Source organism: Phyllostomus discolor, chromosome 4 (assembly GCF_004126475.2).
Source record: "Phyllostomus discolor isolate MPI-MPIP mPhyDis1 chromosome 4, mPhyDis1.pri.v3, whole genome shotgun sequence".
Lineage (NCBI taxonomy): Eukaryota > Metazoa > Chordata > Mammalia > Chiroptera > Phyllostomidae > Phyllostomus > Phyllostomus discolor.
The window spans coordinates 116907783-116923538 of NC_040906.2; the positions used below are offsets into that span (position 1 = coordinate 116907783).

The window sequence follows — 15756 nt, forward strand, 5'->3', positions numbered from 1 at the left end:
CCTCCCCACCGCTCCGCCATCTGCTTCCTCCTGGAGTCCTCAAAAGGACCCCTCTTGCGAGAGCAGCCTGGGGACTGGAGCAGAGTGAAGGGGGTGAGAGCCCCTGATCCCGAAACACCGTTCCCCTCAGGGGTCATGGGCGCTTTTTTCCCCACCCCGCTGCTCCAGGCCTTCCTCCCGGCCTCCCTCCCTTTCTGCCCGTCTCCCTCCGAAGTGCTCACAGCTCCGGAGGAGCGCCGGGCTGGACCCAGAGGGCCTCGAATCGCGAGTTGCAACCCCTTTCCTGTCCCGCGGCAGAGACCGGTCAGACCCGGCCCGGGCTGCTTTCACCGGCTACCGCCCCAGCCCCCAGGTGAAGAGGCTAGAAGAGCCGGCCTGAGAATTTCCGTTCCCCCATCCCCAGCTCAGCCTGACCTTGCAAAGTCTCTGCAGGTGTGCGGGGAGCAGAGGCGGGGCGGTGGGGTGGGGTGGGGTGGGGCGGGGTCTGAGCTGTTCTCCAGAGGCCTAGTGAGGTGGAGGGATGCGGGTAGGGCTCTGGCTGGAGTGGGGATATCAGTGGAGTTGGAATCTACGGTTTCTGGCGGAGGGGACATTTTATGGGACTTTGAAGGCCGCAGTTAGATGACTGTTCCTTAACCTCGGCCCCAAACGCATACAGATCACACAAGGTTAGAGACCCACCCAGAGTAGAGGGAAGGGGCTGAGAAATTAGGCTGGGGGGGCAAGCCCAAGCCTAGTGAACAGAGAGACCCTGTCCGCTCGAGGAAGGTGAGGTGAGTCTGACCCAGTGAGAACCAGATTCTGTCTTTATTTTCAATTCTGATAATTTGTTCGTGGATTTTTCTTTTGCATTGACCTTGATTTTTTTAAACACTGCATTAAAATAATTTATCTTGATTCCTAGGGGTTTTGGCACCCCCTTAAATTTTATGACTCAGGTCGCCTCCTTGGCCTTGCCCTAGTCCCAGCCCTGCCACAAGGCCATGGAGGTATGGTCACAGACACAAACTGAGAAGGCACAGTCATGAGACCCGCCCTGGTGACAAAACAAACACTGGGCTGAGCAAACACACGTCCAACAAACAGACGGACACAAGGTAGGGGGAAGATAGGCCTGTGTGGAGGTTCAGGCAGGCCCAGATGGGGGAGGAGGGCGTCTGGAGCAAGTCACAGTGTTAGATAGGGCAGGAATGGGGAACCTGATCAGCCCTTCCCACCCCACTCCTCCACCAAGGATCTGAGGGCGCCCAGGGAGGAAGAAGGCCATTAGACTGGGCAGAGAGAGTGACTAGGACTGCCTTGGCGGGGCTAGAAAAACTCCAGGCACAGGTCAGTGTGGGCTGGGCTCTGCTGATGCTGTCCACAGAAGTCCCTGGCATCTAGCAATCATCTCCGCCCACGGAGGAGGCTCTGGAGGGGTGTGGGTGCTGGCTGGGGGCCCAAGCAGGGTGTGCGCCACACGGGCTTCCCTCCAGCACTAACAAACCTGATTGCTGCCATCTCCGGAGCAGGCCAGGCTTCATTCAGCAGGGGTCAACGGAGGAGCCAGCCTCCGCTTTCTGGCCTAGGACCCTCACCACTTCCCTCCAGCTTCTTTCCACTTCCAGGCCCTTGATACACACTGCAGCACTGGCCCCCAGCCTAACCATGCCTGGCGGATCTGTCTGACCGCTAAGGCTTGCCACCCCCGCAGGCCCAGAGCTGGGCAATAAAGGTGGGGAAAAAGACAGGGGCCAGGAAAGGGGAGAGGAGAGCCGGGAGAGGAAGAGAGACAGACTGGACAAACACAGGGTAGGGACGGGGAGGGAGATTTAGACATGAAGCTACCCTAGAGCCATGGTGCAGTGCCTAAAAAAATACCACCGATTCCCTGCTTCCTGCCCTCTGCTTGTTTAAGTCTGGGCGGTGACGGTGTAGTGTGTCTCTGTGGGACAAGGAGCTGGAATTCTGGGAACACCCCTTCTGGAGTAGCTTGGGAAGGGTCCACTGATTCTAAGTAGAAAACTACCCCTCACTTCAGAGGCCAGTCTGACCTCTGGGGAGATGGTGCGATTCTGCCTTATCCCTATGATGTTAGGGAGACATGATAGAGGCTAGGAAAATTCCTTGGCAAGTAGACTAGGGAAACTGAGACAGACAGCTGAGCACCAATGGTTTATCAGTTTACAGCCAGGTGCAGACTGTCACCAGGGTAGAAGGCTCCAAGTGCCTGGCAGGGGGCAAAACTAGGAAAACAAGGACCTTGCCCCCAGGGTAACCTTTCCTTCCTGGAGGTAACATCTAGGCCTCAGTTGTATTTCAGTTCCAGGCCCAGGAAAGCAGCAAAACCAGTTGGGCAATGCCAGAACCAACTGCAATGACTATAGACCCCCCCTGCCCTCACTGACCAATCAGTGGAGACCGTGACCCTGTCAGGGCCCATGGGGAGAACTGATGAACATTCTGCTGAAACCTTCCCCTGAGACCTGCCCTAAGATTCCTGAGTGTGTATGTGTGTGTGAGAGAGAGAAAGAGAGCTTGCACCTCAATACAAAGGCCCCAGCTCTCACTCTCCTTCTCAAGAGGAGCCCCCACCATTTCTTTTCCCTTCACCTTCCCCCACCCTCACCTCTTTCTTCACAGGCATATGGCTCTTAAACTCTAGCAGGAGTGTTCAACCTGGGGCCACAGGCTGCATATGGCTCAGGATGGCTATGAATGCAGCCCAGCACAAAATCGTAAATTATCTTAAAACATTATGAGATTTTTTTTTGTGATTATGTGTCGCGATGTTTTAATGTGTGGCCCAAGACAACTCTTCTTTCAGTGTGGTACAGAGAGGTCAAAAGGTTGGACAACCCTGCAGGCAATGGTCGGTGGCAGCTTCTCCCAGGCTAATCCCCTGAACTCGTCCCTAAGACCCACTTTTCTCTGACTTCCCAGGGAGCTAAGGCAGCCCCAGCCCAGGCTCTCCTGTTGCTTCTTCTATGGTGAGCCCTTCCTTGCTTCATTGTCCCCAGCTGTAATAATAGATCTTCAGAGTCACCGGGACTCGTGTTTTGAAATCTTTCCTACACGAAGTCAAGACCCCACACACTACAGTTGGCCGTAGGCAGACCCACTCGGCCAGCCCCCTCTCTGGTAACAGTACTCCTAATTGTTCATTAGTGTCTGTGGCTTCTCCAGGGGACAGGCCTCTTGGGTAGTGGGGATCGAGTGGGGACTCGAATGGATCTGCTCTCCTCAGTACCTCCCTAGCCTTTGGATTGTCCTCCAGCACTGAGAGGTGCTGTAGGGGCAGTGATTCCCCTCACCCCCAAATTTACTAACCAATAAAAAGGAGTGAATCCTTTCCCCCTCCCTTGAAGGTACGAGAAAGTCTTCTCTACATGCCCACCCCCTCCTCCTGGGGCAGTGGAGGATGTGGGACTTGGCAAGCGTCAGCCTGCCTCGGAGTATCAAGACAATAGGATTCACTCAGTACGTAAGGCTGTTTCCTGCTTTTTTTCTTCCTATCCTCACCTGGGCCCCAGGCTTTCCAAAATTCTGAATTCAGAAGGGTGAATCACGAGGGGCTACAGGGCCTTGCCTCTACCATCAACCCCCACACAAACCAGGCATCCCACTTCAAGTCAAGTGTGGGGGGCCGTGTCTGGGTGGGTGTGTGGTGTGTGTGTTAGAGGTGAGAAAACCCACCTTGCAGGTCACTGATTGTGACGGAGGGATGCCAAGGCATGGTGGAGTGGAGGGCAGGAGAGGAAATATCAGGACAAGTCTGAAGGGAAGAAAGTAGCGCTGAAAAGGGAGGGGGGTCGCTGTTAAGGAAAAAGGTGCACCGCGGAAGAAAATGGCCTGGGAGGGTATGTGGGGGGTGAAAAGGCAGCATCTGAGAGAGAGTAGGGACATGGGGGCGTCGGGGCCTGTCTGGTAGGTTTGTTGCCAGGTGAACCCCGAGAAGAGCTCTGTAGGCTTTGTGTAGACCCAGCACGGAGGAGACTAGGGGTACCCGTGTGGGGCTGTACCCTCCGACGCTGTGTGCTCCCTAACGGGGCAGGGTTTGCTGGAGCAGAGTTTGGTGGGGCCGCGCCTGGAGAGGTCCTAGCTACGGAAACTAACAAGGTTTGGTTGGGCCAGGCGACCCTGGGCTGGATGCAACTGGCAGGGATGGTGGGGGCGTGGTCCCGAGGGTCAGCTGCCTCTGGGGCCAGTCGGCGGGGGGGCGGAGAGAGGGAGGGGGCGGGGGCACCCTACGCAAGGAGCAGCAAGGAGGCGATGGAAGCGGCGTGGCAGCGCGCGGATTTTCAGCCCTGGAGGACTCCGCCACGGTAGGTGTTGCTCTGGTCCGGGGGTCTAGAGACCAACCGGGCGGAAGACACTGTTTTCGGCGTTCTAGGAGGGTAAGGAAGCGGGGCCTGGCCTGCCGCAGAAGAGACGCGGGGAGGGACTCGGGGTGCGGGAGTGTGCGGAGCAGCGCAGCACGTGGCTGGCGTGCCCAGGGGCAAGAAAAAGGTGCAGCGCGGAAGAAAGGAGCGTGGGAGGGAGACCCGAGCCAGGCGGGTAGACCTGGCTTCCGGGCTTAAAACCGACTGTCTCGGAGCTGACTTCTGCAAAGGCGCATAGATGGTTAATCTCGGTAGAGGGGAGGATGGGGCTGAGGGCACGCTGAATGGAGGAGCTGTCTCCTTAACCCCCGGCTTTTAATTGGCCGAACTCCGTCCCTGGTCTCTCCTTTCTGTGTGAGGCTTCATTTGCTCCGGGAGAGAGGACCCTTCCTTCATGCAAAAAAAGGGCAAGGACACTCACCTCTCAGGTTTTCTTCCCAGTGGAGAGCAATGGTGGGTGAGGGCTGGTCCCATCCTGCCTCTCGCCTCTCTTGGGGTGGCCCCTCTGCCCATTTTTCTGGTAACCTTTAGACCCTCCCACTTGTACTCCTGCCGGGTGAACGCTTCTTGCCAGGATGTGTGTGTAATGGTGGGGTGGGGGCGTTCCTTATTCCTGACACTCATGTCAGGCTGGAGGTTACCTTGGCCCCCACCTAGTTTTTCCCCCTTAGCTGGAGTAGAGCATCCCCACCTCCCAGTATATAGGACTAGCCGAGAAGCAGCCTTCATACCTCCCTCTCTATCCCAGAAGGAGCCTAGAATAAGCTGCACGTTGAATTTGAATTTCAGCTCAAAGAACCTTGGTTGCCCCCCATCTATTCAATGGAAACAGTTTAGAACTAGCTTATGGGTCATGATGAGAGAAAGAAGGGGTATTTGCAGGCTGGCCCCATCTGAGATCCCGGGGAGTGGAGAATCTGACACTACCACAAGTGTGTGTCTGAATGCTGGGGTGCATGAAAGGTAGGTTTTGGGAGCCTGAGTTTGGTGGCTGCTTTCAGGGCCCCATCTGGGCAGGCCAAAGCGTGTTGGAGGTACACCAGATGCTCTGAGCTGGTAATTTGCTGCTGGGCAAAGAAGACATAGCCCTGGCTGGTGTGGCGCAGTGGGTTGAGCACTGGCCCACAAACCAAGAGGTCACCGGTTCAATTTGGGGCCCATGCCTAGGTCACAGGCCAGGTCCTGGGTTGGGGGTGTGAGAGAGACCGCTGATGGATGTTTCACTCCCTCTCTTCCTCCCTCCCTCCCCCTCTCTAAAAAATAAATAAGCTCTTTTTAAAAAAAATTAGGAAGACAAAAATAAAACATTTGTACTGGCCTGCTGTTAGGATGCGGGCAGGGGAAGGAGCTGCCCCTGGAGCTGAATTGTGCCCAGCCCTGGGGTGGGTTTGCTGAGAGCAGAAAGCCAGATGCTTATTCTTCTCTGAGCTTACAGCAGATTTCACCAAGGAAGGGAAGGCGCCCTATACTCTCCACCCAGTCTCTGGTCTGGTTTTGAACTGCACCTGCTCTTTACTGCCAGGAACGTTGTCTGTGGGGTGGGGGAGGAACACAGGGTGAAAAGCGACCTTCTCTGTCCACCCCACCCCACCCCCATCCCGGGTAGAGCCCTCTTGCCCCCATCCCTCTAGAAAATGTAAAAAGTTGTTCACTCTGTCCTCAGTGCTTAGAACCGTGCCTGGATAGCCTGCAAAGGTCCTCAGTAAATATTGGTTGAAAGGATAAATGCAAGAAGCCCTCTGCCTGCAGGTGGAGACGGTGGGTCTGCTCCCCCTCCCCCAACACACATGCACAAGCCAGGTATGGGCTGGGGCGCTAAGGAAGGCTTTGGAGAGTCTGGAATTGACCCAGGGAAATTGAGAGGACCGGGACTGCTAGAGGGTTTAGGGTCCCTGCAGGTGTCTGTCTGTCTGTCTTGTACCTGGGCCTCCAGCACAGGCTGTGCTCAAGTTGACCCAGCCCCTCAGCTCCCCTGCTGAGACTATTGAGTCTGTTATCTGCCAAGCTGCAAATGTGGTTTTTCTTACCTCCCTGGCTGGTGTGTGTGTGTGTGTGTGTGTGTGTGAAGCTTCTGAGAATGGGGCAGCTTTCTCCTACAGGAAGGCCTGGGGTTTCTGTCCCCATATGCTCTGGACCTTAGCTAGGGGAAGCCCATGGACAAGGCCTGCTGCCTGAGCTGGAGCTAGGACCACCTTCCAGGGACTGCCCAGGACTCCTGTGCTCCGACTCTTCTGCTGGCAAGTCCAGGCAACCGGTGAGTGCTGGCCCAGGTGGGCCACGGGGGAACCCAGCCCTCCTGGCTCCGGAATTAGTCCCTTACGTGGGGGATGCACCAGCACACGCCAGCCTGGCTTTCCATGACATCCAAAGGGAAAGCCGTTTTATCTGCTGGTGCCAAAGAGGTCCTAGCTACAGAAATAACACAAGGGTGGGGGGAGCAGGGGAGGGACACTGAAGTGGGAGGCCAGGAGCTTTGGGACTTTGCGGTTTTCAGGCCTGTGCTCCCCTCTGGCTGCCCCCCTCCACAATCTTCCCTTCAAGTTTGCCCTACGGAAGAGGACAGAGGCCTGGAATGAGAAAGGAACCAAGGGGCTGGAGGGGGATGGGATGAGTCAGGCCAGGGCTAGGGGTCAAGGGAGAGGTCAAGCTAGGCTGTGAAAAAGGCTGTGTCCCACACCTATCGAAAAGTGTTTTCCTAGAAAAGTGACCAGGAACTGGGAAGTCCCTGGGCAGTGGTTGGAAGGGAAGTTTAAGGTGCCACCAGCAGAGAGGCTAGAGTCTGGGTACCTCTAGGAGGGGACAAGTTCTCAAGAGCCCACCCTAGTCCAGGGGCTCTCCAGGAGGGCGGAGAGGTCAGATTCAAAGGACAGGCCCTGGAGGGGGCGGCCTCTCGGCCTGCCGCAGCCCTCCCTGGCCCCCCCCCCCCCCCCGCCCGGGGCTGCCGCTCCTGCAGATGTTCATTTCATGCCCTCCCTCGCCGCCTGCTCAGTCTCTGCTGTTCTCCTCCTGTCCCTCCTTCTGTTGTCGTCACTGTCCCTAACCCCTCTCGTCCCTTTCCCTGCCTTTGCCTGTCTTTCCCAACCTCTCAGTCAGACGTCCTCCTCCTCCTCCCTTGCTCTCCACCCTCCGGTTTCCCAGCGTACGAACAGCTTTGCTGCTGGGTAAAAATAGCGGTGGCAGCGGCCAGGCCAGGCCTGCTGCCAGGTAGAGCCTGAGCAGGCAGGGGGGCCCAACAGGACTGGCCAGAGGGGTCAGATTGAGCGGTCCTGAGAGTCAGGGGCAGGAGGGTGTCCTGCTGGACTCTAGCACTTGCCAGCTGTTTGCTCTGCCCCTTCCTACCCCCCAAGAGTCTGAAGAGGCCTGTGGGGAAACAGGGCGAGACAAGGCCTCACACAGCTGCCCCAAGAGAGCCTCAGAAGAAGACAGCTGTCAGCCAGGCAAAACCAAGACCACCGTCACCATGACAACCAATCAGCAGCCTCAGGACAGGTACTGGGGGACCTGGGCTGGGGACCCAGGGCAGTGGAAAAGGGTCTACAGGGGGCTGGATGCCATGTACTTGGGAATTTGGAGCCGTCACTGCTGATTGGCCTTTTAGCTAGTCAGTCATGAGTCAGGTCTGCACGGGGGCGGGGACCATGAATGTCTTGGTGGTCCTGGCTGGGGTGTCTGTGGGGAGGGCCGGGGTGAGTAGGTGGCAGCTCCTCCCTGGCCTGTCAGTTTTCCCACTGTTGCTCTCCAGCCAGCCAGCAGCGGCTGGCTCCTCCCGCTGCCAGCATGGGGAGATGTTTGGCAGCACCCCTCATTCCAGAGCACATCTGGCAGAACTGCCCCTCCCTCAGAGTGGCCTCTATTTCACATGACCTTGGCCCACCCTGGCCCGTGCTGTGACCTTCCTCTCCCTTCTGCACCTCTGGAGCCTGTGAACTCCCTCCAGTTGGACCTGCATGTGTGATCATCCATTTGTGGTTTTGGAGAAGAGGCTGTAGCTTGATTCAAGTTCTCCGAGGAGTCTAGGACCCAAGAAAGTTGATGAGGTCATGCCTCAGATCCAAAGCTCTTTAACCCATCACCTCTTTCAGCCCATTCTGTCTCCCTCCTAGGCCAAAGGCTGTAGAACTAGACCACTTCTGGCTGTGGGACGTTGGGCACTTAGCTTGATCTCTCTGGGACCATTTCCCACCTGTAAAATAGAGGTGAGGTTTATTTGGATGGGAGAGAATTTAAGGAGACAGTAAGTATAGGCCCCTCCCTCCCTTGTCCCTACTCTCAGGCGGCCAGCCCAGGCCTCCCCACCACTCCCAGCTGTTCTCTGAACCCCTTCCCATCTCCATCACCTGTTGCACTCATCCAGCCCCACTCCGACCCTCTATCATATGTGACCTTGACTGGGAGTTTCTGCCTTCGTCCTGGGTCTCTGAACCAAGCCTTTAACGGTATATGAGGACTTGGGGGACTGCAGTTGTAATGACCCAGACCCGCCCAGGGGGGCGCTAACCCAGGCCCTCCCTGCGTAAGGCCAGGCCCTGCGCTCTGGCCAGACCTGCCCTCACTGCCTTGGGCTTTGTCTCTGCCATCTCTGAAGAAAGAGAGTTGGCTGTGGAGAAGGTATGGCAGACACACCTGAAGACCACAGTGGGGGGACCCAGGGCTGCCTGACGGAAGCTGGCCTGTCCCAGACAGGCCCTGAGGTGTACTACTTGGGGTATGCCCTGGCAAAAGCTGAGGTGGCACTTGTTTATACACTGGGGCCCAGATGACCTCCAGTGGCCGGACACCCCCCAGCCTACCTAGGTGGTGTGACCTACAAAGCTGGTTCTGTCTGGGCCAGGAAAAAACCAGTTCCTTCATTTTCCAACTGCCCCAAGGCACTAGGTCCAGAATGGTCTGGGACTTTCTTGACCTCAGAATCCTCTTTGGGGAGCCACACAATTTCCCTCTGACTGCACAATCTTTTCCAGCCTGCCTGGTAGGCAGGGGTGGAAGACACTGCTGTTTGCTTTCTCACTCACCTTCCACCCCCAGCCTTACAGCAGGACTTCCAAAACTGCCTGAAGACATGTGGTCACACTGGTTCCCAAGCCTGCAGGGTCCCGAGTCTTTGGGGGCTGGGAACCATTGTCCCCCAGCCGTGCCCTTCAGCCCTGTGTCCCTGGTCCTCCTCCCTCTGTGGACTCAGCCGGGCCCTTTTCCCTGTCCCAGAACACCTATCCCAGGGACAGGAACCCTGTCCCTGTCCCCACACACACCCCCACAGGAGGATGCAGGCACATGGACACAAACACAGACACCCTGTGCCCTGGGGTAGCTGGGGAGACAAGGTCGGGGAGGGACGGGCTTCCCCAGGTTTGATCTGGGGAAGAAGGTGGGACGGTGGGTCATGTGGCTTCCTCTCCCACCTCCAGATACAAAGCCGTCTGGATTATCTTCTTCATGCTGGGTCTGGGGACCCTGCTCCCCTGGAATTTTTTCATGACAGCCACCCAGGTGAGACTGGGAGGACTGGGCCCCAGGGGTATGTCCACTGGGCCTGGAGGGCCTGGGTCTGTGCTCGCGGGCACAAGGGGAGGCCACAGCCTCTCTCATCCTCTGCACCCCCCACAGTACTTCACAAAACGCCTGGACCAGCCCCAGAATGTGTCCTCGGTCACTGCCAAACTGGACAGGGACATCCAGGCGTCAGTCGCCCCCACAACACCCTCTCCGGAGCGGAGCTACCTGAGTGTCATCTTCAACAATGTCATGACCTTGTGTGCCATGCTGCCCCTGCTGCTCTTCACCTGCCTCAACTCCTTCTTGCATCGGAGGTGAGTGAGTGGGCCCAGCCTGACCCCTGGCTGCCTCCTGCGCACTCTTGGCTGCACCCCGGCTGCCGCCGCGCCTCTCTGCCACCTCGGCCTCTCCCCCAGGATCCCCCAGGCTGTCCGGATCCTGGGCAGCCTACTGGCTATCCTGCTGGTGTTCCTGATCACCGCTGTCCTGGTGAAGGTGCCCATGGATGCCCTGCCCTTCTTCGTCATCACCATGATCAAGATCATGCTCATTAACTGTAAGCAGAACTGGGAAGGGACCTGGGGCCGAGACCTTCCTGCACCCCCACCTCCCTGTAGACCCGCAGTCAGCCAGACAGGAGCCCACTCAGACACCCGGAGGGAATGGATGCGGTGGGCTCAGAGGCCTGGGCAGGAAGGGAACGGGGGCCGGGAGGGGGGCGCAGAGAAGGGCCACTGAGCAGCGAGGCCCACTGGCAGAGGCGGCGCAGGAGTTGCAGGAACCTGTTTTCCCGTGAGCCTCAGCTGCCCCCATTCGAAGTGAATCCCACGCCGCCCACACCCCTGCTGATGCCCACCGTGCTCCCCCAGCATTTGGTGCCATCCTGCAGGGCAGCCTCTTTGGTCTGGCTGGCCTCCTGCCTGCCAGCTACACGACCCCCATCATGAGCGGCCAGGGCCTGGCGGGCATCTTCGCCTCCGTGGCCATGATCTGCGCCATTGCCAGTAAGTCTTGCTGTCTGTCTGCCTGTCGGGTTTTTGTGGGGCAAAGGGAGTAGAGCCCGTCTCACCTCTGACACCCTCCACCCCAGGTGGCTCAGAGCTGGCAAAAAGTGCCTTCGGCTATTTTATCACAGCCTGTGGGGTCATCGTTTTGACCATCATTTGTTACCTGGGACTGCCCCGGCTGGTGAGCAAAAGGAGAGAGTGTGGGTTTGGGGCCTGGGGAGTCCAGGACTCCGGACCACTGGCGTTCGGAGGCTGAAACCGGGGGGAGGCAGGGATTCTGGAGATCCTGCCTCTGAGTCCACCTCTGTCTCCTTCTCTTGATAGGAATTCTACCGCTACTACCTGCAGCTCAAGCTTGAAGGGTCTGGGGAGCAGGAGACCAAGTTGGACCTCATTAGTAAAGGTCTGAATAGCCTGAGAGACCTCGGGTAGTGGGCGGCCTCCCTGGCAGGGGTAGCTGAGCACAGAGGGCAGGAGTAGGTACACTGTATTTATTGGTGAGCTGAGCCAGAGGCCAGAGGGACCAGGGTGGGATCCGGGGGACTATGGGAAATAAGAGCTGGGAAAAACTAAAATAGGGGGAGTTCCTGGATGACCTTGAATGCCTGAGGACAGTGGATTCTTGGATAAGGCGCAGAGTGAGCTGAGGCTCCTGGGGGAGGTCAGGACACAGGGGCCAGCACTGTGATGATTTGAAGGAGGTCTGGGCTAGAGGTTAGGGTGCTTCTGCTCACTATAAGGGGGTGTCCACCCCCACTCACCCCAACCCTCTCACTGGGAATGGTGATGTCACTTCCTGTTGCTTTGTCCTTCTAAAACTTGAAGATCCTCCCATAATTTGTCACCCCCCAGGAGAGGAGCCAGGAGCAGGCAAAGAGGAGTCTGGAGTTTCAGCCCCCAGCTCTCAGCCCACCAGTAAAAGCCACTCAGTTCAAGCCATCCTCAAAAATGTGCGTGGGGCATGGGTGTCTTGCCCTCTACCCCTGATCCTCTTTCTCTCCACATTCCCCCACCTACTCACCACTTACCTCCACATGGCCCATTCCATCCCTTTCTGACTGACACTGGCCACTCTCCTGGACTCGTGTGTGTGTGTGTGTGTGTGTGTGTGTGTTGGTTCTTTAATGCACTACCACCATGAAGACTCGGGGGCCTGTGTCCCTTTCCTCCAGATCTTAGTCCCGGCTCTCTCGGTCTGCTTCATCTTCACGATCACCATTGGGTTGTTTCCTGCCGTTACTGCTGAGGTCAAGTCCAGCATTGCAGGCAGCAGTGCCTGGGGTAAGGACACTGTGCGTTCCCCGAATGGGGATGGACGGGCTCTAGCAGGACTGGGAGTGGGGAAGCGGAGACCCCGGGCTGCCATCTCCCCAGCTTGACTCTCCTGGTCCACTTGCCCTTCCCTGGGCTAAAAGCATCTCCACTCCCTGGGCTAAAAGCCAGGGCCAAACCCTTGGCCCTGGTAAGGGTCAAGGTTGCCAAATCTGCCTCTGGACCTAATAAGATGACCCTAATGTACTGTTCCTTCTCCAGGAAAATACTTCACCCCTGTGTCCTGTTTCTTGACTTTCAATGTCTTTGACTGGCTGGGCCGAAGCCTCACAGCCGTGTCCATGTGGGTAAGTGGAAGAGGAGGGCACCACGTCCTCATGAGGGGCAGAGTCCACCCTGAGACCCAGAAAGGGTACCAGGAGAGTATGGTGACCAGGGACCATGCTTTTTCAAAAACCAAAGCTTTATGTGTACTTAGGTGTACAAGTCACGAGTGTACAGCTTAATGACCATAAACACATCCCCTGTATAATCACCAACCAGGTCAAGATGGAGAACATTTCCAGCATTCCAGAAATTTCTACTCTGCTCTCTCCCCATCAGTACCCATAAGGGTAACCAGGTTTTGAGGTTTCAATGAAGATCCTGAAGGGTTCCATATGCAGCCTGGGGGTCTGGGTGTGCCCTGGGGTGGGGGGGGGGCAGCCCGGCTGAGGCGCCGCCTGGTCCCCACAGCCTGGGAAGGACAGCCGCTGGCTGCCAAGCCTGGTGCTGGCCCGGCTGGTGTTCGTGCCCCTGCTGCTGCTGTGCAACGTCAGCGAACGCCGACTCCTGCCTGTGCTCTTTAAGCATGACGCCTGGTTCATCGTCTTCATGGCCGCCTTCGCCTTCTCCAATGGCTACCTCGCCAGTCTGTGCATGTGCTTCGGGCCCAAGTGAGTGTCGGGCAGGGTCCAGCGCTCCAAAGGGGGTCACTCAGTGGAGGGAGAAAGGGCTACAGAAGCCTCCCTGAGCCTGGAGCTTGAGGTTTCCAGGAGGAGCAAGAAGTCAGCCAGGAGGGGCACCTAGATTGATTGAAGGGGCCACAGGGGGCAGGACTGCAGGGGCAGGGTGCCCGGGCTTACTTAAGGGGGATATGGGAGGGCACTCTCAGAGAAGGAGGAAGACGGCCCCCGGGGCCTTGTTTCCCCATGACGGAAAAGCTAGATTAGGATGGGGCGAGCAGGAAGGGCTGGTCAGCAGAATTGGGTGCTGAGGCAGGTCTCCCCATGCTGGTGCTGTGGGTGGGGCTGGAGTAGGGGTCACCCTAGCCTTGCATACCTCCTTTAGGAAAGTGAAGCCGGCTGAGGCGGAGACCGCTGGAGCCATCATGGCCTTCTTTCTGTGTCTGGGCCTGGCGCTGGGGGCTGTCGTCTCCTTCCTGTTCCGGGCAATTGTGTGACCACGGATGCACAGAGGACTGCACTGGCTACCTGCTCACGCCCCTTATTTACCCTTCAGGCATGGGCAGGGGTTGGCTGGAGGTGTTCTCTTCTAGCTGAATTCTGCTTTCTCACAGCCTGCGCTGGGCCTGGTGTCCAGGCCCCAGCGAGGGACCCTCTGGGTGGGCAGTTGGATGTTGGAGACATTGTGGGCCCGCAGGTCAGAGTCAAGGAAGGGGACACAGTGTCTGCATATGTGTGGATCCCCCACACTTGGCTCTGACTGACCCCTACTTGAGCGGGACGGCAGAGGCTCTTAGGCTGGGAGAGGGAGTGTGTCTGCAGGTTCGTGTGCCTGTACCAGGGGTGGTGAGGGGCCAGGACTGTCTGTCCTAAGGTCCCGTCCGGTGTGTGCACCCCTCCCTGTGCCTCCTCCCACAAGCTTTCTGTCCCTCTCTGCTTCCCCTGCCTTGTATCTACCTGTCATATACCCTGTACAGTTGCCACACTTTACTGCCTTTTTTTATACTCAACAGAAATCAGGTGCCTTCAGAGGCTCTCTGACTAAATAAACCATTGTATTTTCCCCCATGGCTCTCTGTGTCCGCCAGCCACGGCTGCCCGCCCTGGAGAGGGTAGAAGGACGGCAGCCTGAGCCTGGGGGATGCACACAACCCAGCGGAGTCTTGGTCAACACCAGGCCTAGGTCCAAGGTTGTGGGGTGGAGGTGGGTTAGTCCTCTTAGCCTTAGAGAGGCTACAGTGTCCTCTGCTGGGGAAACGGAGGAGAGAGGGGCCTAGAGCCAGGACACCCAGACTTGGCTGAGACCAAGAAAGGCCATTTTTCTCTGCTGCTTCATTCCTTCTCCTATAAGGCTGGGGATGGAGAAAGCACCCACTCTTTTTTTTTTTGTCTTCACTGTCACCCCCTCCCCCCTGTCCTCACTCCTCAGTCCCAGAAATGAATTCTGTGAAACTGGCCAGCTCTCCCGCTATGGCCTCCTCCCACAGGGCTCCTGGTTGTACTCCCACACCTTCCGGCCAGAACAAGCTGCTCCCGAGGTTCTCCCCCACCCGGCACTCTGCCCTGACACCAAAGCTTGGACCTCCGGGGAAACAAGAGGCCTGTGTGTTCTGGCATTGAAGCTCAGCCCTCCCCTTCCCTTTCCAAACTCTGGCCTTGGGAGGGGTGGATGGTGTGGGACAATGAGTGTCTTGGTGGAGGGGGCCATACCACTGGGTCCCCCTGCTCAAAGACGACTCTTCCTGACAGAGTGGAGCCAGAGCTCTGGCCACTGGACCTCCTTCCCCATCTCAGTGACCGGCCCTCAGCACGTGTCCCAGACTTCCCAGAAGGGCTGGAGGTGTTCCTGCATAGCCCAGACTGCTCACTGATCCCAGACCGGCAGATGCTGCAGAGTTGGTACCTCTGCTGGAGCTTCATTTCAGCTCAACTAACTGAATTGAAGGCTTCAGGCCTCATTACAGGGTAGTTAAGTGTATCACTGGAGCCCATGTACTCCAGTCAAGCCAGAGTACATACCTGAGGTTGGTGAAAACAAGGCATTTCTTTTTTATCAGGTTCAAAAGTGAGTTCCCTGAGACTCTCCCAGTCTTTTTTTTTAAATTTTGTTTATTTTAGAGGGGGGGAGGCGGTGAAAGAGAGGGAAAGAAACATCAATGTGTGGTTCATGCATCGCCCACTGGGGACCTGGCCCACTACCCAGGTACGTGCTCCGACTGGGAATCAAACCTGTGACCCTCTGGTTTGCAGGCCAGTGCTCAATCCACTGAGCCATACCAGGCAGGGCTCCCTTAGCCTTTGCAGTTCCCTTTGGCAATGAGTCAGGCAAGAAAAACCTGTACTCTCCCTCAGTTCTTCCTGACTTCCCCATTGTACCCAAACCCAAGGGTCCTATTGGGCTTCCTCAGCACCATCAGCCCTCTAGGGACCTGTGTTCTTCCCGGGGTCCCTTCACCTCCTCCTGCCTGGCCTTTCAGGACCCCTGTTCAGGCCTTCCAACCCATCCCACATGTATATGCTGGTCCCTCTTTCTGGAGCATCCAAGCATCTCCACATCTTCCACCACCACCACCACCTAAACAGCCATAAAATTTACGTAATTCCTTCCCCCTCTGCGCCTCAAAACTCTGGTAACTGCGACATTTCATCTTACTCCAGATTTAGGCCCGGTCTTGTTTT

General features: G+C 57.1%; 1 protein-coding gene across 7 annotated transcripts; it reads left to right on the forward strand.

The window, feature by feature from the left end:
• The first annotated feature begins 4219 nt into the window (after positions 1–4219).
• SLC29A1 (solute carrier family 29 member 1 (Augustine blood group)) lies at positions 4220–14140 on the forward strand. Of its 7 annotated transcripts, none has more exons than XM_028510581.1 (14): positions 4220–4304; positions 6502–6615; positions 7709–7850; positions 9767–9848; positions 9966–10168; positions 10271–10410; positions 10724–10858; positions 10945–11042; positions 11186–11264; positions 11714–11811; positions 12034–12142; positions 12395–12480; positions 12869–13068; positions 13463–14140. In XM_028510581.1, exons 3-14 carry the CDS (start codon positions 7822–7824, stop codon positions 13572–13574), a joined length of 1371 nt encoding a protein of 456 aa, XP_028366382.1. In that variant the 5' UTR covers positions 4220–4304; positions 6502–6615; positions 7709–7821; the 3' UTR covers positions 13575–14140. The 7 variants fall into 7 exon arrangements, 6 of the variants coding, with proteins under 6 accessions (XP_028366382.1, XP_035880055.1, XP_035880052.1 ...); XM_036024162.1 differs by having other exon boundaries at positions 4223–4304; positions 6502–6598; XM_036024159.1 differs by lacking the exon at positions 4220–4304 and adding an exon at positions 4311–4488.
• Positions 14141–15756: the final 1616 nt, after the last annotated feature.